The 25,438-nt window shown below is 26.2% G+C and overlaps 2 protein-coding genes across 5 annotated transcripts; one reads left to right on the top strand and one right to left on the bottom strand.

The window, feature by feature from the left end:
• Nucleotides 1–39: 39 nt before the first annotated feature.
• LOC132919217 (RAB11-binding protein RELCH-like) lies at nt 40–5,429 on the top strand. Of its 2 annotated transcripts, XM_060980611.1 has the most exons (20): nt 40–566; nt 680–844; nt 1,062–1,222; nt 1,411–1,557; nt 1,613–1,695; nt 1,770–2,073; nt 2,144–2,273; nt 2,341–2,486; nt 2,571–2,708; nt 2,825–2,989; nt 3,055–3,220; nt 3,312–3,468; nt 3,548–3,671; nt 3,739–3,861; nt 3,932–4,085; nt 4,139–4,274; nt 4,342–4,544; nt 4,602–4,767; nt 4,843–4,944; nt 5,018–5,429. In XM_060980611.1, exons 1-20 carry the CDS (start codon nt 356–358, stop codon nt 5,124–5,126), a joined length of 3,090 nt encoding a protein of 1,029 aa, XP_060836594.1. In that variant the 5' UTR covers nt 40–355; the 3' UTR covers nt 5,127–5,429. The 2 variants fall into 2 exon arrangements, with proteins under 2 accessions (XP_060836594.1, XP_060836595.1); XM_060980612.1 differs by lacking the exon at nt 40–566 and having other exon boundaries at nt 701–840.
• Nucleotides 5,430–6,130: 701 nt separating this feature from the next.
• LOC132919218 (phosphatidylserine decarboxylase proenzyme, mitochondrial) lies at nt 6,131–23,763 on the bottom strand. Of its 3 annotated transcripts, none has more exons than XM_060980613.1 (6): nt 23,479–23,763; nt 14,468–14,655; nt 7,382–7,615; nt 6,699–7,278; nt 6,472–6,632; nt 6,131–6,404 (listed from the first exon to the last, which is right to left on the bottom strand). In XM_060980613.1, exons 1-6 carry the CDS (start codon nt 23,573–23,575, stop codon nt 6,165–6,167), a joined length of 1,500 nt encoding a protein of 499 aa, XP_060836596.1. In that variant the 5' UTR covers nt 23,576–23,763; the 3' UTR covers nt 6,131–6,164. The 3 variants fall into 3 exon arrangements, with proteins under 3 accessions (XP_060836596.1, XP_060836598.1, XP_060836597.1); XM_060980615.1 differs by lacking the exon at nt 23,479–23,763 and adding an exon at nt 23,262–23,433; XM_060980614.1 differs by lacking the exon at nt 23,479–23,763 and adding an exon at nt 14,752–14,917.
• Nucleotides 23,764–25,438: the final 1,675 nt, after the last annotated feature.

Here is a 25,438-nt window from a genome sequence, read left to right as displayed (position 1 = left end):
ATGGGAATTTATACGGTACGGCCAGTGTACTACCACGAATGATCAGGGCACCAGGCGCGCGCCGCGCCCGACGACCGCGCCCCGCACACCCGCCGAAAAACACATCGCAGTCTGGCCAACGCAACTGGCCGTTACCACTATCCATAGACTTTATCAAAATTATTAACCACGTAGATAGATTAGATAACGTTATTATGTTCAATGTTATGGTTATTTTGAAATTAGTAGTCTCAAAAGAATTTACTACTCATTCTCGTCGCGACTATGCCTGTCCTCTAGACGCCTCCGATTTTCTGGTTTCCCCACATCGTTGTTCGTCCGTCCGTCTGCAAGTGTACGACGGATCTCAGGAACGATGGCTGAGGACGGGCCGACAGGTCCAAGCTACGGTGACATAGCCAAAAAACTGTTGGATGACCGTCTGTTGCTCACTGCTCTGGAACTCCATTATGAACTCGTCGAAGCCGGAAAGGAACTACCCGGACTCCGAGAGTTCTTCTCCAACCCCAGCAATTTTGAACACTCATCCCCTCAAAACGACAACATCAGTATTACTCTGAGTATGGGTAAGTAAGGCTGGCATAAGAGTATTTTACTGCCATCTTATACATCATGTAATGTGTGCTGAATTTATTATATATGTGTTTAATTTGTCTTTATTAACAATTTTATTTTTTAGCTCGTTCGTCGAGTCAAGCTACATTAGACTCGTTAGAGATGACAAGGTACTCGGAAGATGGCGATAAGACGATCAATGAACGAGTAGCTGTCCTCGAGTTTGAACTGCGCAAAGCCAAAGACACAATTAACGCCCTCAGAACAAATTTGACAGTGGCAGCTGTAGGTAATATTGTTTTAAATTTTAAAACAAACATATAGTTGTTTTTTCTTCATATTTTATACATTAACAAACATGTTATTATTATCTTATAGGTATGATATCATACCTAGTATTTAACAACCTTATAATAATAGCTAGTCAAATTAAAATTGTTTTTATGTATAATAATACATTGAAACCTGAATAAGTATATTAATCACTTGAAACAATTTTTTTTTAGAATCTGATGAATTTGCTGGGGAAGATCCTAAAATTAGCCAATATGATGATAGAATTAAACCACATGAACAGCGAGTTCTCAATTTTTTAGTTAATGAATACTTAATGCAACATAATTATAAGTTGACATCTATTACATTTGCAGATGAAAATGAAAATCAAGTAAATTATTTTATTATTTGCTAAAATCTACTTGCTTGTGCTTCATTTTAAATTTATCAATTAAAAAAAAACTAATAGCATTTATATACTTTATAGTATTATATAACATACATATTACTATATTATTTAAACTAAATTTATTTTATATAATATGTATTGAATATAATCTAATTGTGCTTTAATTTTAGGATTTTGAAATCTGGGATGATGTTGGTCTGAATATTTCAAGACCACCTCATTTATTATCTTTATACAGGGATCGAGCTAAAAGTTACTTGAAAACAGATGTATCCTGTCAGAGTGAAAAACACGATTACGCAAATATTGCTACCCAGGTATTTTTCTAGTCATTTGAATATAATTATTTACTTAACGCATAATATTTTATAGATAGACGGAGACTACAGTGATTTAACAAAAGTAATCTCTCAACTAGAAAATGATAACGAAAATCTTCTTTCTCAATTACAATTGTAAATAATATTTAATTTTACTTATGTATTTTTTATTTAATTTGATAAAATAAAAGTTATTCTTATTTCAACAGGCTCAAATCAGCTAAAGATTTATCAGAAGTAACTCCTATAATATCTAAAGAAAAGTGGTTACGGCCAAGTAAAAGTAATAAACAAAAAGTTTTAAAAAATTGTGAACCATCAGTTTTTTGTGATATGTTAATGAATAAATGTTGGTCTGATCAACAAATGCCATTAATGTATTTGGATGTTGATTTGGATATTTTATCTGATGATGGTGTTGAATTGAATTTATATCCAATTTTACGAATTCTTGAAAATCAAAGGCTGCGTAATCAAAATGATGAAAATATTTTAGAATCTGAAAAACAAGAAGTAATATAATGTTCATTATTTTTTTATTGATATATTAATAAAATCATGTTTATTTTTTTAAATATATTAGGATTTTATTATTTTAAGTGTTCTCTTAATGCACATTCATCCAGATATATCAGAAAGAGAAAAATTATTGCATTCTCTATTCAATATGAGAAAAAAGCCTAATAAAAAAGAAAGAAGTTCAATTATAGGAGGTATTTATGACTATATTTTAATTAATTATTCATACCTATTTTTAATTTATTACTTATTTTATTTTAGGTTTATCTTGGTTCCTAAAATACTCAAATAGCGAATTTTTCGAAAAAGAATTATTGCCTCAATTATGGCATTTATTAACAGATAAATATGCTGAGAAAAGATTATTGGTTGCAGAGGCTTGTTCGTGGTTTAGCCCTTTAATTAGTGTATGTTTTTATTGTTTTTAATAATATATAGTATAATCATACATATTTTTATGAAATGTGTTATTTATTAAAGAAAATATTTAGTGTGAATCTAGGCAATCTTTACTCTCTGTATTGCAACAAATGTTGATGGAAGACACTGATGAATCTGTGCGTGCAGCCACTATTAAAAGTATTGCAATTAATACTGTTTATATTTTTGATTCTGACAAATATGCTCAAGTAATTAGTGTTAATTTTGTATTGTTTACTTATATTATCATTTAAATATATTCTGCTTATTATTATATTAAGCAAAAATATACCTGTTTACTCATGTATTATAAACAATTTTGTAGATTGAAGAACTTCTTTTTATTGGCCTAAAAGATAATTTAAAATATATAGTTGAAATTACGATTGGAGTCTTATTGCCAGTCTTATCTAAATGGGCATTTGACAAAGGCCGTTTACAATCAAACTGCTTCTTGCGATTAATGAACTCATTGACAACTCAAATTAAGGTTAATAAATACAAGTTGTAAAGCTTTTACATTGTTTACCCAGTTGAATGGTTTATATTGTTTAGACACTTGATTCTCAAAAAAAATCACAAAAAACTGACCATTTAGAATCTAAATGCTGCTATATGGTCAATGCTATCCGTTCCATACTTCCATACTTAGTGCTATTTGTAGCATCTGCTCCAGAATGTATATCATTGCGAAATGAAGATACACCAAGAGGAGAACAGAGTTAGTAGAATATAAATACCTTGTTGTTTTTAATAATATTCAACTATTATAATAATTTGATGGGCACTATTTTTTTTTTTTAATGTTTCAGGGACAGGTTTTGCTGATATATGTGTAGGTTTGTGTAACCCACAAATATTCTATAATGATCCAAATAATACAATTGGTACAGTGATGTGTACTTTTGATGCTGTTGTTGAGGACAATAAAATAAAATGGCCTAGATTACAGTGGCTTTTTGAATGCATGTGCGATTTGTTTTTTTTATTCTGCTTAAAATAAATATATTTATTACAAACAATTAATTAATTTGTATGTGATATTTAGGTTACCCAACTTAATAGAATCTTCATCTTTGGTATCAATTGAAAATCAAAAACTTTTGCAGTCACTCATAGCATTATTTCAATCGTTTTGTTGTGGTTTTGGTTCCAAGTTTACACAGAACAAAGTATGACTTATTATAATTATTTTTCATAATACAAAGCAATAAATAACTAAAAAAATATTTTTAATAGGTAAAACCATTGTTTGTAAAAAAGATACAAGATCTTGAAAAATCTTTAGGTAAAATTGCTAATGCATTACCATCAATGACTCTTCTATGTATATACATGTGTTCAATTTTAGCTCCAATTGAGGTGAATAAGAGATTAAATAAAGAACTATAAACTTTTATCTAGCGTAATGTTTTGATGTTAAATTTTCTAGCGTGAAGAACATGAGTTGGAGGCAACTTTAAAAAAATATGTGTGTACATTACCATTATGTGGTGTTCCCATCAATATATTGCACTTTACAATCAGTCAATTAGCACTTAACCATCAACGTTTACATGAATTAATTTTATCCTCTCTTTGGGAAGGTATAGTTACTAAAATACTATGTAAAAACAATATTAACTTACTGATTTCATAGGTGTAATTAGTCAAAAAGAAGCAGTTCGTTTTGCTGTGACTGAACTATTATCGTCTGTCATGCCATACTTGTCTGATATAAATATAACTAACCGAATTGTGCCAGCTCTCATTACACTTTCAAATGATTCTAATTGGTTTGTTTACTAACTTAGTAATTATTTAAAAATATATTGAATTTAAATTTAATTTATATGATTTTAGTGATGTAAAAATAGCCTTAGTTCCAGTTATTGGTCAACTGATGATGTCAACAAATAACAAGGATACTATTGAAAAATGTCGTTTTCAAATGAAAAGTCTTATGGACGATCGGACGTTAAGTGATAGCATAGTATTTGCAACTGAACTCATAACAGCTTTTGGAAAATTGGCTCCTAAGTCAGATCAAGTTTATAGAGAAGATGGTAATAACTACAAAATGCAATATTCACTATGAAATTTAATTTAAATTAATTTCTTAGTGATGATGGTGCAGTTAAATATGTACTCTGGTGTAGCTGTAAGAACATCGGATATTACAAAAAAAATAGAACTGACTCGTGTATTGTTAGATGCATTCAGTACAGTCCTTTATGAATGTACCTTATCTCCAAGTGCAATTACGTCATCTCTTTTGCCTAGTTTAAGGTTATTTTAATGCTGTCTTTTTAATATTTAGTATTAACTATTTGTTATTTTAAATTGTATTATAATATTTTGTAGATGTTTAGAAGAACTTTGTAACACGAATAATTTGTCTCAAAAAGAATTGTCAACTATGTTGATCAAAGAAGCCGAGTCAAGGTTACCGTCTCAATCTGAAACGTAATTCTATTTTTCAATTATCTTATTCATATTTACACAATTTATTTATTTAATTGTATTTATTCAATAATAGTGGTAGCAGTGTTACTCAAGACTTGAAACCTAAAATGGTTAAAATGTTTCAATCATCAAATATTGCCAAACAAACAATGTTTTGGAAGAAAAATAATCAGTCTCAATAAATAGTATGTTATGGCACGACGAAGACTTAAATGCTTGAGTATTGTTTGTTGAAAAACTAGTGTATTAATCTCAAGTTATAAATATTAAAAAATTAAAATCAAGTGATTCAAACTATATCTATAAATTATATATGTAATATTGTAATATGATAAAAAAAAAACAAATGCAATAATTGTGATATTTTAAGACATTTATTTTATTTTTAATAATTATGCTATTATATTATTGTTAAATTATTGTTATATATATATATTTTTTTATAAGTATTGACATATTTTTAATAAATATTAAATGCAATTCAATATGCACATTTTTATTTTTAATGAGTATATAAATATTTTTTAAAACTAATGGTAATTGACATAAAACATTTTTAAATATTGTAAAATTATAAACTATTTACTACAGGACTGTGTTGAATATAATATTTGCATATAAAAAAGTATCCAATAACTAGTAATAAACTATTTAATTTCTTCAATTATTATAATTGAACCATGAAGTTTATAAGAGTACATGTACATTTTCATATCTAGTTAAAAAAAACTCCATACTAACCATTTTTAAAATACTAACTAGATAACATAATTAATTTTATATTTTATACATATCACACAAACAAATATCATGTTGATTTATAATAGTTATTACATTTTTAAAGAGGAAAAAATAGTTGCACACACAAGTATAAGTTTTGGTCACTCATTTTTAATTTTAAAATAATTTAAACATATATTTTCTAATTATTCAAAATTGGATAAGAGTATAATTAAAAAAAAAAATTGTCTTTATTGTTTTAAAATACTTTTGTTAAATTGAAATAATTATTATATATAATATAATAATACTGGTCTACAAAAACCAGGACTCCAAACTCTATCACGTAAACATAAAAACTAAATAATTAATTAATAATTATTATATGGATATAAATTAATTAAAAATTTAGTCAGCCTTAAAGTAGTCTGTAAGAAGGATGTACTGAAGTTTTTATGAGACAAGAGGATTTTAAAATTTTTTTTTATTAATTACTCAATTTATTTTGAAGTAATATAATCAACGTGCGAAACTTCTATTTTGCCAAGAGCTTGTCCCATTTGTATGGTTTGTCCAGCTTCCACATCAAAAATAAACCTTTTGGGTGCTTCAAATAACAAGACTACTGTTGATCCCATTCTGAATTCTCCAACTTCTTGTCCCATTGACCATTGAGTTGAAAACGGACGGTCATGTTGATTAAAGTCTTTTCGGCGACATCGCTTATTAGTTTCCAATCCCTTTAGATATCATAAACATTATGTAAATAATAGAATTCACTAAGTGTGACTTTTTTTTTTAATTTACCTTATCAGAGTGTACTTTGATGGATCCTACATTTGTAGCACCAACAGCAGTCATTGAGAAAAACCCATGTTCCCATTCCCCAATATATACTGCTCTCTCATTCAACACAAATAAATCTGGTAGTAAACGGGCTATTTTTGGATTGACACTTAATAATTCACCTACAAAAATGATTTAAATCAATACATATTGAGATATAAAAATTAAAAATGTTTGCAATATTATACCTTGAAAATGTCTTCGAAATTTAACAGTCCATTGAGCTGGTGAATGAAATCTATGATAATCTCCTGGAGCTAAATAAATCACAAGCTGATACAATTCATTGTCTGGATTGTGCAATAATTTTGATTTATATTCGTTCCAATGAGGATCAAATGGCTGACATTCATCATCATTTTCGTCTTGTCGTTCAACAGACACAGTTTTTTCTTGTGTATCGTCTGACAATGTTACATCTTGTTTCTTAAACGAAAGACTAAAAAAGCTTACACCTTGTGAGAGGAAGTTGAATATGAAATTGATGCAATACATGTGCATAGTGAGAAGACCGTAATGGTAAAACAGGAAAGTGGAATTAATGGACCAACCACTATAATTATTATTGGATGTAGAGTCTCGTTTCATCATATCACTTTTTGCTGCAGTATTCACTGGTGAGGTTTCTAATTTTGAAGAAACTATGTCTTCTTGCCAAGTTGGTGAACCTAAAAATGACTTGATAGTATATGTGACACCCTTAACTTGTTCGACTTGACAGGACGTAACACGTCCAACACTCACTATGGTACCATCAGCAGGAGACACCTGTTAGAATTTATAATTGATTTAAATAATATACTAACATAAAAATTTAAAATCACGTTAAAATAACACATTAAGTATTTAAGATAAATGTAAAATTTCTTACCATTGGCTTGTCCAAACATATTGGCCGAACTCCATCTTTTAAACGCCTAGAAAAAAATTCTCCTAAACTTTTATACGACTCCATAGGTAATTCAATTTCATTTATAATAACGCCAAATAGTTTGGAGTAAGCAGTATATAACCAATATCTCAATTGCCTAGGGATGTAACATCCTGAAATATAACCCCATAAACGTGACATTGCTCTTAATGGTATTGCTTTGTAAAATGATAGCTGAAAAATAATAACATAATAAGAATTAAATTATTTATTAGAAATACAATCAACAAAAAATAAAATTTCATTACAAATTTATAAAAATGTTTTTTTGTTTCAGTTTCACATCTGGTCATATAGAATTTAATATTATATAATGTTGCTGAAGAGGGCTATTGATTAAACTCAAATTTAAAAAGATACTAATCTAATTTGTCAATTCATGATTATTTTTAAATTATAGTTGTTATTACTAGGGCATGGATTTATGTGTATTTATGCTACCAAAATATGTGCTAAAAAACTCAAAATATGTATTTTACTAATATGATTTATTTATTAATATTTAATTATAGAATATATACATATGTACATGAGTTTCTAATAAAACAAATTATATTTTAGATAGTAAAATTAATTAAAAAAAGGTATTCAAAATTATAAAATATAAATAAAAAAGCCAAAAAAAAAATAAAAATATTAATTATCTTGATTACAATTTATTATAACATGTATTTTTAAATTTTCAAATTCAAAAGAACATAATAATTAGCGGCATTTAACCAAGTTCCTATCTAGTTACAATTGGTTTTGGAGAGAGGCTTAAATCTGGATAGGTACATATTTCTAAATATTTCAATATGGGTAGGAACTTTGGACTGTAGATATTAATGGTCTACTTTTGTAAATTTTGATCGGGTGGTTTCGGTGAAATGCGTGTGCTAAACACATTAGGTTGGTGGAATTATTGAGAAATATATAAAAACATGTAAAATAAAATAGTTCATTCCATTGTAAATCCCTTGAAAAAAATGTATCAGTTATAACTCACCTAAATTAATTTATCAAGTCACAGTAAAAATATGTATTTACATATAAATCCGAGCTCTAGTTATTACAGTAATTATTATTCAGAATGAATGTATTGTCTATGGCCTAATAGGTACAACCAGATGATACAGAGGGTTATTTTTTTGAGGCGATATCTATTTCTACTAAAACAATTTTTATACAAATACTACAGTCTACAGGCTATAATGCACTAATGCAGTAAGTTTATTTAAAAGGTTAGTACTAGGTTGCATAAACAATCACTAAACATTTAATAAACCAATAATGAGTAATGAGTTAATGGTTCTTTAAACATTAGGTATAAAATTATGATAATTGGTTATTAACTTATTATAAACTATTGAGTATAGAGCATTAGCTATTGTTTTGAATTAGAAATATTAAAATTAAGAACTGATTTTCGCATTAGAAAAATGATTGTAATTAAAGACATTTTTTCGCAGCACTTATATGAAATATAATCATGTTAAATTTCCAATTATTCCAATTAAGTACTGTTACACTAACAAAATAGTCACATGAAAGTTAAAGCTTTTTTTGTATACATAATACCTGATAAATTCATAACTAATCACAAAATCAATTAATATCAATATGATATAATAATAAATAATATTAACTTGCTAAATCTGAGTTCAAAAATCCTCTCATGAAGGGAAGTATATATATATTTTTTTCTAAAACTTCTTCATAGAATATTAATATATTAATTGGATACCTAATAATGTTAAATTAAATAAATAATTAGTATCTAATAATTCATAAATAATTCGATTGAAATTGATGTTTATCTATTTAAAACTATTGAAAGCGCTACGCCCCGTTTCATAACCACTGCATACTTAAAACTAACTAACAAAAGATTGCATAATATATTATATGTTTAATTATAACTTGACCCGATTATTTTAGGAATAACCGAAATGTGATAGGGTTTGTTCTCAAATATTTTAGTAAAGATAATTGAATACTACAATACGTCGTCTTACGTTTAATATAATTAATATAATACGACGTATAGTAGTGTATCAGTGTAGGTATGTGTATAGTCTGTAGACTTAAGTTGTATGTTATATTATAATAAAAAAAAAATAGGAAAATATTTATTTAATTGTTCATAAATTCAACAATTAATCTTTTAAAAATGAGAAGATATTATTAACTGATTATTAATTATAAATTTTATCTAATATTTTCAAATAATAAAATAATTATTAATAAAGCACTTTTTATGCAAAAGTAAATTATAATAGCCCAGTCGAATTAGACGAAAATAATGCTTCAGTTCGGAAAAAATCCCATCAAGCTGAAATTTGGCATACACCTTTATAACGTCGTCATAAACAATGTGTAAAAAGTCGACCACGAAATCACGTGCGCGTCAAAGGTTATTTGTGGTCAAAGGTCATGAAAATAGCCTTTTTTTTAATATCTCGCTTGTTGCTGGTCGTACGATAAAATGTTTCACACAAAAGTTGTAGAGGAGGTAATTCCCTACAAAAAAGGAACTATGACATTTTCACGTAAGAGTTATAGTTTTTGAGCTATAAACCCTTCAAAATATATACTTTTAAAGAAATTTGTTTTTTTCACTAAAAACAAACAGCCTTTGCGTTATTATCTCGCTTTGAGCTTGTCGTACAAAAAAAAGTTTCAAATAAAAATTGTAGAGGAGAATATTGTCTACAAGTTGTTTTTTTTAATATTTATAATATGTAATTTCACTTGCAGTATTCACCAATTAGAAAATTACGATTACATAACGATAATAAAAATGCATTCGTTAATGCATATCTGGATAACGGGCGGCTGATTGTTTGTGGTACAGCATGTTGTTAGTAGGTATATATTATATGATATATAATTTTATATTTATTATACTATATAATGTTTCAATGAAAATGTTAGGTTCGGTTGGTACTCCCTTTTATTTTTTAACAATACACGTTGCCCGGGCAGCTGCAAATTCCTAACACATCGCCGCACCGGCGCCCTGCCATCATACGACCTTTAATAATTAGTATATTAGTAAATTTACTGATGGATTTTTTACAATTAGACGCAATAATAAATTTAATTGTGGAACTTGGAGTGATATGGTAATCGAACAATCACTAATGAAATCAATGAAGACTGAAGGAGGAGTTTCACGAGGTAGAAGTACTCAAGAGAGCGTTTTGAGTAAATGGATTTATGGCATGTATGCTTTGAACTCAATATGTGAAGAATTAGAAACGTTTTGTAACATTTCATTAGACACCGTTGATCAGCATGTTGATACAAGAGATTCGCGCATAAATAAAGATAATGAAGACGTAAAAAAAATCATTGAGTGGCTAACAATGTACAATCCTTTCCCATGTACGAACAAAATTATGTCATTAGCGAATGGAATAACCGGCAATAATGAAATTAACTGTTATGATGCTTATAACGTTGGTATAGTCACAATGAATAGTATGGTTGGATCAACATTTGATAACTTTAAATTCAAGCGTGCGAACAGAGTTCTCCCGCTTTTAAGTGTTAAAAGTTCTATTAAAGTTCATGACTATTCAATTCCAATAGATCCTCTACTACTGTTTCAAAGGATTAGTTTAAATAAAAAGTTTCAAGAAAATATACATGAATATTTACAATTTGAATTATCTCCATACCCTTTGGCTCTATTTGACGAAATAGGTATGCGGAAAACTAATAAATCCGCATTATTCAACTGTTTTAAACCAAGTGTCGTTGAATTGGATACTTCTAACTCAACCTATATTATTGACGGTGGATTTCTTTTGCATCGTGTTGTATGGCATCAGGGTGAAACTTATAATTGTATATTAAATAAATATATTCAATATTTGAAAAATCATTTTGGGTCCAATATAGTAGTTGTATTTGATGGTTATGATGATAATAGTAAAAACATAAAGGCAATGGAACAGCATCGACGATGTGAGTCAGTTATTGGGTCTTTGGAAGTTGTTTTTAATGATTCTACTATGACAGTACCTACAAACCAAGAAACATTTCTTTCAAATCGATTCAATAAAAATAGATTAATTTGTACGCTAATGCAAAAATTAGAAAACGTTAATATTAAGTCAAGACAAGCTAAGGATGATGCCGACGTACTTATCATAGAAACGGCAATTGAAGAGGCTCAAACTAAAAATACAATAATTGTTGGAGAAGACGTGGATCTCCTAGTTATTCTTATTTCACGAACTACGTCACGCGAACAAGTTTATTTTTTTAAAACCTGGGAAAGGAAAAGTTGAAACAAAAATATATTCACCTGATTGCATGGACCACTACAATTATGGTAGAGATATAATCTTATTTTTGCACGCTGTCACTGGATGTGATACAACGTCTACATTTTTCAATAAAGGAAAAGTAAATGTTTTAAAACTATTTGAAAAACGTCCAGATCTTACCAAAATAGCAGAAATATTTAAAACAAAAAACTGTCCAGTCGCAGACATTTTTAAACATGGATTGCAATTCATTTTAGCCATGTATGGTGCTCCAAAACACGAGGACTCCATTGATAATTATAGGTTTTTGACTTTTGCCAAATTGACCAGAAATAATAAACCTGTCAAATTATCATCACTCCCACCCACAACTAGTGCCGCCCAACAGCATTTACTTCGTGTGTATTATCAAATACATGTGTGGCTGGGTAACACATTAAATCCTGAACAGTGGGGGTGGGCTATGAATGACAATATTTTGGAACCTGTCACTACATTATTACCACCTGCACCTGAAGAATTGTTGAATATGATTTTTTGTAATTGTACAAAAGGCTGTAGTACTAACTGTGGGTGCAGAAAAATAGGAGTTAGCTGTTCAATTATTTGTGGACATTGCCGTGGTCAATCATGCTTGAATTCAAGTTCTTCGAATGGTTTGGATGAAAATATAGACGACATAGACGAACCTCATGAATATGAAGGCATAAACCCACTAGACTGTTTGGCTGAAGAAAACGACGCTGATGAACATCAAAATAACGAAGAACAAGACATTCTAATGCAAGACATGCCATCATATTATGATGAGTAAACCGAGAGTTGAGTTATTTGTTAGTAATTAAAATATTGTATTTAATCACTTTTTAAGTGATGTTATATGTAAATGGACTTGGCCTATAGGGGAAACCATGTAAAAAAAAACGCGCCAAGCTTCTACCTCAAATCTCAATGGTGGTGTGGAAACGAATGCATTTTTATTATCGTTATGTAATCGTAATTTTCTAATTGGTGAATACTGCAAGTGAAATTACATATTATAAATATTAAAAAAAACAACTTGTAGACAATATTCTCCTCTACAATTTTTATTTGAAACTTTTTTTTGTACGACAAGCTCAAAGCGAGATAATAACGCAAAGGCTGTTTGTTTTTAGTGAAAAAAACAAATTTCTTTAAAAGTATATATTTTGAAGGGTTTATAGCTCAAAAACTATAACTCTTACGTGAAAATGTCATAGTTCCTTTTTTGTAGGGAATTACCTCCTCTACAACTTTCGTGTGAAACATTTTATCGTACGACCAGCAACAAGCGAGATATTAAAAAAAAGGCTATTTTCATGACCTTTGACCACAAATAACCTTTGACGCGCACGTGATTTCGTGGTCGACTTTTTACACATTGTTTATGACGACGTTATAAAGGTGTATGCCAAATTTCAGCTTGATGGGATTTTTTCCGAACTGAAAATCTAATTTGACTGGGCTATAATGTAAGAAGAGCGGTATTAACGACTTTGATTTGTGCAAAAAGAAAGCGAAAAAAAAGGCGTAGGCTACGTAGGGCGATGAACTAAAATGTTTACCTATCAATTTATCCAAACTAAAAACATTCTATAAGTATATTAAAAATTATGCGTCGTCAAAAGTTTCCATTTCTAATTTTTAGCTAGTTATTATTTATTTTCTCTCTCTGGTCCACACGAAACATGGCAAATTTGCGTTCAGCTGAACTAATTTGTATTGTTTGCTTTAATGTTGAGTGAAAAATCTATTATCAAGCTTAAAAGTAAGAATATTATGTATATAACACTTCATTAGCTTTTATAGATATTTTAATTTTATACAAATGGATCAGTAAAGCTTATATTTAGAGAGAAAAAATAGTGCTTCAGGGTTAGAATGTGTTTTGAACAAACGTTTTAATCAAATGATTTTGTTTAAAATTTTTTATACATAAACGTTAAAAAAAAGCATAAAAGTGTATCGTAATTTGTGTTTGTAGATCATGGTATATGCAACTATGGTAATGGTATCGATAGTATAATATGGCGTTACTTTATAATGTACCTATATATTACACTTGAAATAAAGCATTGTTATAAATTACGTTTTTAAAAAAACACTATTTTCTAACTGGCTGAAATCTTCTAAAGCAGAAATATTTCTTTCAATCCCTTTTTTAATCGGTTCAGGTTGCTCATAGTAATTTAAAGTATTATATAGATTGTAGGTAGTATAAAAATTGCGATTAATGTAATCGCCATCATTATTATATCTTTAATAATAGTCTTTATTTTATAAAGCAACTATAATAATAATAGGTTAATAGTAAAATAATAATTATCCTATTACATAAACATGGAATATTATATTATCTGACATATTTTAGATAGAAACTGATTATATTAACGAGCATTGTACTTTAAGATAAATAAACTTATTAACTTAACACTATAATACATGTGGTATTAATAAGTATATAGTCCATAAGTTGAATCTAATAGGATATGCTCATACTATTATAAAAATATAATATTTATGTTCATCTGATTTTTTCTAACGAAAATGCAATGCTTTTGTGTATTTCGTACTTGTGTATGCAACAGTTATTTACCAACAAGTGTTGTTTTGCCATTGTTTAATCAGTAATGAGTAAACTTTTCATATCATAATTTTTTCATTACAATTTTATTCACACAAAAAAGAATTTAACAATTATAACTTGTTTTAAACATTATAAGAGTATTTTGATGAAATTATTTACCCTTAGATTCCGCGTATAGATGGGTTGTTGTTCGTTTTCTGGCTGTTGCTTGTTTAAACGACGCCATTGAAGTACAGCTAGTAATGTCAACCCTACACCAGTGGGGATGGGATAAATCAGATTTGACCAGCTCCACCATCGTGAATTTTTTGCCACTACTTCTTGAACACCGGCATCATTTCCAGTACCTAGATAAATAGTTTGTCAATCATATGAATATAAAAATTAACACAAAATAAAATCAATTACGTAAAAAAACAAACAAAATAGGCGAAGTTACACACAGGCGCACAAATATTGCGTACACATGTCAATTAATTCATAGCAGTATTGTATCCATAGTTCATCCATGACGCGTGTCCGCGTGTAAATGTTTAAATCAGACGAATAAAATTGATGCGTGCGAGCGCGCGTGTAGTGGCGTGATGGAAGAGGTTTGGAGTAAATCAGTCGGCGTAATGACCTTAATACTCGTAATACCCAGCCAGCTATAATACTCTTTATTTTCTCATCTATATTTCTAATATATATCTAAACTGTCAATGTTATAATAAATATCGTTAATATTTTAAACACCTTAGTTATATTGAACTTTTGATACTTATAAAAAATTTAAAAATATCGACCGGCTAATATTTTTAATGCCTTAAAATATTTTCCCTCGAAAATTTAGTAACTAGCTCAATTGGTTTTAATTGAATTGACCTTTGGTAAAAATATACACGTATAGGTGCTTATAAATATTTGCAAAGATTATGTGATGATGAATGGTATATATAGTTTGTATACAGGTAGTTGAAACTTGAGATAGAATATGAATTTAAGCTAGTCACACCATTTTTATTTAAATAATAATTGATCGTTGCCCGATTATCAAAATTAGAATGACTGACTACATTTTAAAATTGCTTTGTATATGATGACTTCCACTTCTACTATGGTATGACATTTATCGCAGTACTGTTGTAATGCTAATATGCTATACTTATGAAAAATACATAATATGATAGTATAGAATATAGATTAATATAATATAAGCGTTAATAGCTTAAATTTAAATATTTATATTTCCTGATGCTACAACATGCATATTAAATAATTTTATATTATATACTAATTTATTAATATTTTTAATATGAACATTATATTAAACTCAATTCATAATTGATTATAAATTAATAATTATTATATTTATATCTTATTTATTTTCAGTACACGGCATTATATTATTTGAGTTGGTTTTGATATTCGGTTGGGAATATTATTAAAATATATTTGTTGTTAGGTAATTTTTAAAATTAATTAAAAATAATATGTTCAATAGTATTTAGAAACTATCAATGGACCAAATAAGTGGTGCCAAATTTAATAATTTATAGAAATTACTGACGACGGATTTGCAAAAAATAAAAAAATAAATAACGGAAGGTAATAATATGTAATAACTAAAACTACAATAGTAATACTATTTAAGATATTTAAGCTTTAGGTTAACTTTCGATTTATAATACAATTTTTAAGTTTATAACAATATGATTGTTTGGTACACTCGAGATTCAATATTAAATACCATATATATATCATTAACTTTAATTACTTGGTGTATACTTTAATGAAATAAAAAAAATCGAAGTAATATCGATAGTATATTTGAAAGGTTATACTTAATAGCTTATAATACTGCCAATGTATAGTATATATCTATAAGAAATATAAATCGGACGTCCAATAAAATAATTTACAATTTTACATATTTTTCTAAATTATATATAAGTTTGTTATAATAATAAATAAATTTAATTTTTTTTTGACAATATTATATAAGTCACTAACGTAAACAAAGATACAGTAAATAAAATTATTTATTTATTTTGCATACAGATTTTAATACACTAAGGACAAGGGTCTTAAGCCTAACAATAAATGTTTAAGCTTTAGTTTAAGACCTTTAAACTTCAGGCCTTGTGGAATATAAAATATTAATTGTAAATTTTTTATTAGATGATAAATAATATGCATTATGTATATCAACACACGTATTGCATTACAATATTACATTAATTAATTAGTAATAACTGATTAGTAATTAAATTAAAAATAAACTTTAATTACTCGTAGAAATTCTTTTACTAAAGTAACAAAAATAAACGAACACATATTTGTGAATTACCTTCTTATACATGCAAGTTTTGGGCTCAATATAAATTTGTTCAAAAATATCATGTAAAAAACTTTATTTATTTATCTATTGTGTAAAGCTAAATTAATAAATGATTTAAACCTAGAATAATAAATCAAAAAAACTATTTTTTATATTTCGTATACTTTTCGTAGCTTGCAATGTACTTAGATATTCTCGGCTTCTTTGTCTAGGTTGGCTATTTACATTATGATTGAATCTCTATTTGTTCAAAATAAACTTAATTGCATAAATATTTTTATATGTATTACAAGAAAACGCTAAATCCACATGTATTGTCTTTGTCTTATAAACAGAGGGTCGCGCGGTCTTTAGGTTAATTCTATGAGGGTAATCTTGCATTTGATGAGACTAGACAAAAAAAAATGTACGGCGATCGCTCTTTATAATCGTACTTGAAGGTTATCAACGTACAAATTTGCTTCGAGTGTATATAGTTATATCGTTATATGTTTTACATTTATACAAAATATGCGAAACAACATAATATACCTATCCGGATTTGGCGTACTCTTGAGCTACAAAAGTTCAAATCAATTTTTAATTATATATTACATAAGTAAATGTATGAAATCGTATTTACTAAAACAGTAGGTAATATTATAGTGATATAATGAAATTTGCATTAGATAAGACGAAATTGATGACTTCCTGAAATATGCGAAAGTTGTTTTTTATACTCGGAGTACAGTGTACATACACATTACAAATATAAGAGGTACTCCTTTAGAAAAACACGTGTTCCTAAAATAATTACTAATCTAAAATATTCGCGTAATGGAAACCTGATGATTTGACCACATCTCTTAAAATTAGTTAATGTTTTTGTAGTACTTAAATAGCAATAATTTCTAAATAGTATTTGGTTTTATATATTATATAGGACCATTATATTATTAAATCATTTAAATAATATTTCAGCATATAAATCATGTTAAAATATTATTCTACTTTCATAATGTTTAAGTCCTAGAACAGTCTGTTTAAATAAAAATGAATTATTACAAGGTATCGACAAAATAACATAATAAAGCAAAAGTTAATAAAAATAATGGTGTTATGATATAAAATTAAGAAATCTAGTTATAATATCAATGGCATATTATGATATTACTAGTTATAAACTGTACTGTAGTATTATATCTAAAACCTATTTATTTATTTAATGAAAAATTTATTAAAACTAATATTCATTATGTTAAGAAATTGTCTTTATGTTTGATTGTGGATGAATAATTGAAATCAACCATTTCAATATTTAATTAAAAATAATTTAAATTTGATTAAAATGTTTTATTATTATAAAAGCCTCAACAAAAATATTAAGAATTATTAACAAAATTATTTATTGGTTAAAAAATTATAACATAAATAACTAAGTTAAAATACGAATATTGAATATATCTAACGAATATCGAAATAAATACAATTTTAATTGTCTATTTTTTTTTTAAATATGACGTAAGGTGTTTGAATTTCACCATTTTTATTAATAACTTTATTTATTGGTTATTATTTTATTAGTTATTACACATGGAACTAATAGGAAAAAATATGTTTTATACTTTTATATTATATATTCACATAACAATGACCATTACGATTTTACATAACCAAATATTTCCATGGTATGTAGATAATCAAACATGTGACTTCTAAGTATTAATCAATATCCAATTAGAAACGACGAATACGTGGTTCCACCAAGTTTATTTTATTGTACTCTATGATAGGTGGGTATATTTAGCGGTCTATACATTTATTTATATTATTAAGAAAACAACACCGAAGAATACATTGTACCTGTATAAAACACATATTCGTCAAATTCTATACCATAACAATATCTTTTATAATTTATCAATTTACTTATTTTTTTTAAGATACCTCCACGGCTCTACACATAGTATTATGAGCTTATTAAAAAAGTATGAATTATTATAATTTCAAGTGAGTTGGTATTACACAAAATAATATAAAGGTTCCTCTGATTTCAGCATAAAATTAGAAATTATGTAAAATTAAATACGCGTATTATTAATTTTATTTAATGTTTACAGATCTAGGTTAAAAAAAATATATTAATTATAATTGTTAAAATAATAAATAAGTAAATAAACTAGCTATATGATATGGGTTATAGATATACATATATAATATAAATATTTATGACTTTCATTTTCCAATTATGAATAAAATAAAAGTAAATAATTATTTATCTTGCAGTTTGCATATAAATAACATTATTTAACAATTTTAATATATTAATTTTCACTAAAATGATGTGGATTAATCTTTTATCTCATATTGATTTTGATAAACTAATTGATTTTACATTGACGTTTTAATATTTTATGATGTACTAATATGTTACGGTTTTTTTTTTTTAATAATTAGAAGATAGCAACTGTTATAATAAAATTAACGAGTTTGATAAATTGCATTTAATTTTGTTAACCTATTAATTTCTTCATAAAAAACTAATATTATACATTATATTTTATACAACATGTAAGCATGATAATGCGTATTTCTTATTTTCATTACAAAGAATAATGATCGTTTTCTATTTTATGACGTATTTCATTTCCAAAGTATATTTTAAATCGTTATTTGTACTTTTAATTAATTCTTGGATGAAAATAATTAATTTAAGTCCCTAATTTTTGACAATGTATGAATGATGAATGTTATATAAGATAATATAATCTACAACTTTTAATATTTAAAATTACAATATGTTTATAGGTACTCAATAGTTATTTATTATCCAATGTTTAAACAACTTGTATAATATTAATGTATTTTAATAAAAATATAATAAGTACATGTACACATTAAAATTTATAAACCTATATAAAAATATTATCAACTACATTAATTTAGGTTTTATTTGCAACTCTTAGTAAAATTTTAAACAATCAATAACAAATGAAATTTAATGGGCGCTTACTACTATAAAAACATAAATTTACACATTTTTAATTCAGTCATACAAATGCCAGAAATATTTTTTTTTCAATTTAAAAATTGGTTTTCATAAATAAAATAAATGATTATTTTAAATTATTTTTATACAATGTAATAGAATAATTAATAGGTACTTCGTATTGTACTGTAGTCCTCATATTTAATTTTAATTTTTCTCAATTATTAATGGCTTAAATTTCACAAAGTTTTGATGGATTCAAAAAATATAATTTTATCATTTCTTAATAATCTAATATACCTATATTAATTCAATATATATTTTGTTGGTGTTGATCAATTTAAATATTTAACTAATTGGATAGAAATAAATTCTAAAAACAGATATTAATAAGTAATTAAAAAATATAAATTGTATATAGAAATAACTATCTCGAGAGGGCTAAGTAGGAAGACAAAGCGAGCAAATGTACTAGGGTACCAAAAAGCGAACATTTTAGGGGGACCAAATTTAAACATAAATACATTTTTTAATTATTAATTTGTTTAAAAAATATATTTTAAATCAATTTTAAATATTTTAGGATGAAGGAGTTTGATAAATCTTCAATTATGCTATACTTCTAAAAAATGTATATTCAAAGCTTTAGTCATCATGATACCATACCCAATATGTTGATTAATACAACTAAAATGGATATGTTTGAGCTCTTGCAGTTAAAAAAGTTTGTATTTACTGATTATTATTTATAAAAATATATTAATTAAGAATCAAAATCAATTAACAAAAAATAAAATCATTTGACTTTCTATTAATAATGTTTTGGACGCCCATCTTAGACATGTTCCAACAAAAGTTCAAAAACCTTTAAACTAGGTTAATATAATAGTTTGTCATATATACCATATGTATGTGGTAATAATATTATATTTAAATTAGACAAAAAAGTTTGTATTTTTTTCATGAAGTTTAAGTAATGAGATATATGTGACAAATTTGGATTTTTTTTGGCTTAAAATACTTGTATAAGAAAGTATTGTACTTGTAACAATAGTGAATGTTCTTGCAAAAGAATTTGAAGAGAAAATAATTGATTTAATTTTTTTTTTTTAATGAAACAAAGAATACACAAATATCTTATTAATTCATTCTGTCACGACTTTTCCCAGTAAAAATAAAGAAAGAAAAAAAAAAAGAAAATGAATTTTTACAAAACATATTTAACAAATATTTATGTATTTTTACTTAGAAATATTTAATTTAAAATATGAGTAAAAAAAAAAAAATTATAAATTAGTTATAGTTTAAAAAAAATGGATTATACATTTTTTTGAATAATTTACTTGTTCATATTGCAATGTTTGTTATCTTAATTTATTTATTAGTTAGTTATTAATTATTAATATTATTTTTATTTAGTTTTTTTGATTAAGGTTTAAACGTATGTATAATATTAGCTTTTTTAAAGAAATTATATCATATGTCACATTCAATAGGATCAATAAGGCCACAAAATATGATTGTTTTAAGGTACTAAATATATTAGTATAATACTGACTATACCTGTTTATTTTAAACAGAATAAAATAAAAAATATTATATTTAATTAAATTAATTTGTGATATTACCATTACAAAATATTTTAATCTAAGTCCTAGTATTTTCTTCAATTGCATATTTTTTAATTCCCTTACTCTTTCAAATTTCTTTAACATTGTATGATTTTCATTTTAAATTAGTAGAAAACCAACAATATTGTGAACTAAAATAATTGTAGAATAACTATCGAAAATGGTAAAAAATCATAAAACTGATAATAGTACATGATAATAATAAACAACAACAATAAAATGCATACATTTTCCAATTAACCTACAATTTAAAAATAACATTAACCATGAAATGAAATTTACTCGAAGTTTGTAATAGTTCCTGTTTGTATTTAATAGCTTGTAGCCATTATATTATAAATGATGGGGTTTAAATGCAAATATAAAATATTATGTTACATTATATATTTATCTTTTTTATCATATACTTATTTTAGAAAAAAAAATACATTATATTTGGTTAAATCAGATGAAATTGAGTCTCTATGATTTAGGAGTTTAACTATTAGGGCCTTAAACCAAATTACCATGTTTTAGGAGTTGCCCCGAAGTAGGTCTCGTGAAAAAGTCTTTGATAAAATAACTATATTAATGTTTACACAATATATTTAAGAAGATTTGATACTGATTTTTTCTGGTTTAGTCTAACACTCATATAGAAATATATCATATATCATATATCATATAGAAATTTAAATTTGTTCTTTACCTACCATATAGATGGATCTTGTATAGTAACATTTTTCATTTTATAACCTTAAATCCTAAAATAGTATAAATTAAAAAAATGTCATGTTCGTTAACTTTTGAAATAATTAAGGTTAAAAAATAAATAATTTAGGAAAGTTGTCTCAAGTAGATTTAATGGCAAATTCAAATTTCAAAATTATTAATCTGTACATTTGGTAAAGAACACATATAAATATGTATGTTCTGCATGTGTTAGATAAAGATAGAAATAGTTAGAATTGAGTCTTTCTAATTAAAAATCTAATTTGTAATTAATATAATATTCCAGTCCTTGGAAAACTGAAGTGATATTAATTAGTATAAAATGTATAGACAACACTTAATTTTTTAAACTCATTATTAGTAAATATGAGACTTCAAAATCTGAAAAATATTTAATTAGAAAATGTATTGATGTTTGATTTACTTTAAAAATGTATAAAACATTATATTATATCTTTTTAGTTCTTGGTTAAAGCTTGTTATAAAATTGGATTAAAACATATATTATGTTACATTTTCCAAAGAACTAATGTATATTAAATACTTATCATTGTTATTAATTTTCACGACAGTGACTAAACTAATGAAGTGACAGCATAACAATTTAAATTAATATTTTATCAGTAATTGTAAAACAATTCTAGTAAATTTTAACTTAGTACTAAGTACTAACTATATTTGATTAAATAGTTAAAAATCATTATTTAATAAATTATTATTAAGTTTAGACTAAAAAAAGTAGACAAGTGGGTGTTGATTTTACATTGTCATTTAATAGATAGATCATTATAATGGATCAGTTAATTAAAATTAAATTATGAATGTGTACAATAAAAAAATCTAAAGTGGAGATGATTTAATTTTTTTGTATATTTAATAATATAACAAGTTTTGAGTTACAAAATGTAAATATATATTTTTTTAAATACAAAGAAATAACATCTACTGTTGATTCAACAAAATACAAATTAAATCTAATTTGCTACCAGAAGCTTGACTTTTTAGACCAAAATAAAAAAGATTGACACGTAAAATCAATAAATTTATCGTTCCACTCTGCAGAATCTAGTACAAGAGTTTATGAATTAAACAATAGATCTATTTAAATATTTCAACAAACTAACAATAATAATATTAAATTTTACCAAAATTTTCCATTAATTAAATATAAAATGTGAATGAAAATTGTTATATTATTTTTTTTTCATATAAAACTAAAAACACCCGAATCTACTTATAACAAAGGCTAAAAATAAAAATAAGCCCTAAAGTAATGAAAATATAAAATTTCTGTTCCTCAAATATAAAAAAAACTGTACTCACTTAACTCAATCAAAGGATAAACAATATTATCCATTAAATACTTTTAAACTTATTATCACTACATGAAGTATTGTAAAATATTTGTATTAGATTAGTAGATTAAGAATTCTGTCACTTGTGTCAGTGTCAAGCTAACACAATTAATTAAATTTAAACACGCATTGCATGCGTGTTCAATAATACATCGCATAAGTCAACAATACATTTTATCACTAACCATAATTTTTCCTCAGCGACCTTTGGTACTCGACGGTGCGCAGTGAAGTGGGGTGATGTAGCAGCCTCTTCGTTGTCTTCAGGCTCCTTCCAAACATTTTGTGCAACAGGCAAAAAATTATGTTTTACAATTAAGAACACGAATGTCACGAATTATACAAAACACAAAAGGCCACCACGCTCCATCGAGACTCATATCACAACCAAATTATCCAAAAGGAATAAGGCTTATGATTTATGATAATGTACGATTTCTTGGAAACTGTAAAGGCTAATGTAAATGGTAATCAATAATATAGATAAGGAACAACCAAAAAAAAGTATATTTGTTATCAATCAGATGTTTTGTTGTACCACAATAGTGGTAGCCAAGGACATTATATATGGTTTTCGCGGTTTATTTTTTTCCTTGAATACAAATCTCATTATAATTACCAATACGCATATTAGTTAAATACGGTTATTTTTAATGATTATAAATTATAATTATGCATGTATATCAATAAATAAATAAAATTGGCTTATAGTAAACATTGTTATGTTACCTCATATATATATTATATTATTCGTGACCTCATATGGTAAAATATGGTTAATATTTAATATATATATTATTATTATTGTGCGACATAACAGAAATTTGTTATTTTATTGTATTAATGATAAATTAAAAATACAAAAACAAAATTTTAGTAGTAATAATAAATTTATATACATATATATTTACGCAATAACACATTTACACATCATACATATTCATACCCATGTATATTTATACTTATAAGACATGGATGAAAAATGAAAATAACGATAATTAAATACCTATGTAAAATATTAAATTTATACATCAATAATATAACACAACTATTATATGAATTAGGAAGGTACGTAAATTCAAAAATGTTTATATTTACATAATAATTCGTAACGTAAATGTCATTAATACAAAACTATTTAAAAATGTCTTGTATTTTTCTCACAAATTAGTAATTACAGTAAACTATTTTGGCAAAATATTTTCCTAATTTCTTATGGTAAAACTTAACCTTCATGCACACACAAGTTAATAAACACGAAAGGTCGTTATACGCAAGTACGCGTGCATCAATAAATAAATAAGTAATAATGTAGGTATTTGAGAATATCCTCTGCAGTTAGGTACTACTATATACGCTATACTGTCTATATGCATATATGTATAACTAGAGAGCCTAAATAATAATTAATATCTAGGCTCTCTATAAACAACTATACAAGGTGGATATATATAAACTATAAACCTATTCAATTTTGGCTACTATATCTATATTCTTAATGACTTATGATTAATCATTACCAATATCTTATTTTAACACATATTCTAGATTCTATAAGGCGTTTTCATCATACTATTTTAATTGAATAATGATCCAATCCAAGCTCTTGGTAGTTTATACTATCATCTTTGCCACACGCCCACACACAACTATATTAGATATCTTTAAAGTCTATAATAAAGACATTACGGACTTTTGTAGGTACCTTAAACTAAATAGCCAAGTTAATCAAACTCCATTATAAAAACGCTTGTCAAGTCAGAGATTGGCATGTAATAAACTTTCTTGATTTTTCAATTTTTAGAAATTTATTAATTGTATGCAATATGTATGTGTAGGTAATGTATTTTATTTTCATTTGCATTTAGTGAGATAGATCTCTGAAACCGGTGAGCGGATTTTGTTGTTTGGGGTCTTGTTAGATTTACATTGGCTAGGAGAAGTGTAGTGAAGATTTTGAAAATTAAAACACATTTTATTGGGCGTTTTTTTTTTTAATGTTTTTCAGCTTTATAGCTTTGTAGTGAGTTAACGATTGAAGATAAAGTTCTGAAAATCTTCACAGCACTTCTCCTAGACAATGTGAATCTAATAAGATTCCAAATAACAAAATCCGTTCTCCAGTTTCGGTAATCTACCACGCTA

This window comes from Rhopalosiphum padi, chromosome 2 (genome assembly GCF_020882245.1).
Source record: "Rhopalosiphum padi isolate XX-2018 chromosome 2, ASM2088224v1, whole genome shotgun sequence".
NCBI classification, from domain to species: domain Eukaryota; kingdom Metazoa; phylum Arthropoda; class Insecta; order Hemiptera; family Aphididae; genus Rhopalosiphum; species Rhopalosiphum padi.
Note: the sequence above shows the minus strand (reverse complement) of the source record. Positions and strands in the feature narration are given on the sequence as shown.

Excerpts from the sequence above, each read along its gene's own strand:
- LOC132919217 (XM_060980611.1), top strand. The coding sequence starts at position 356 with ATGGCTGAGGACGGGCCGACAGGTCCAAGCTACGGTGACATAGCCAAA. Across the intron at positions 2,709-2,824 it reads ATTCTGACAAATATGCTCAA|ATTGAAGAACTTCTTTTTAT; the intron begins GTAATTAGTGTT and ends ACAATTTTGTAG. Across the intron at positions 3,862-3,931 it reads CAATTTTAGCTCCAATTGAG|CGTGAAGAACATGAGTTGGA; the intron begins GTGAATAAGAGA and ends TAAATTTTCTAG.
- LOC132919218 (XM_060980613.1), bottom strand. The coding sequence starts at position 23,575 with ATGTTTGGAAGGAGCCTGAAGACAACGAAGAGGCTGCTACATCACCCC. Across the intron at positions 7,616-14,467 it reads TCTATACGCGGAATCTAAGG|CTATCATTTTACAAAGCAAT; the intron begins GTAAATAATTTC and ends ATTATTTTTCAG. Across the intron at positions 6,405-6,471 it reads TCAAAGTACACTCTGATAAG|GGATTGGAAACTAATAAGCG; the intron begins GTAAATTAAAAA and ends TGATATCTAAAG.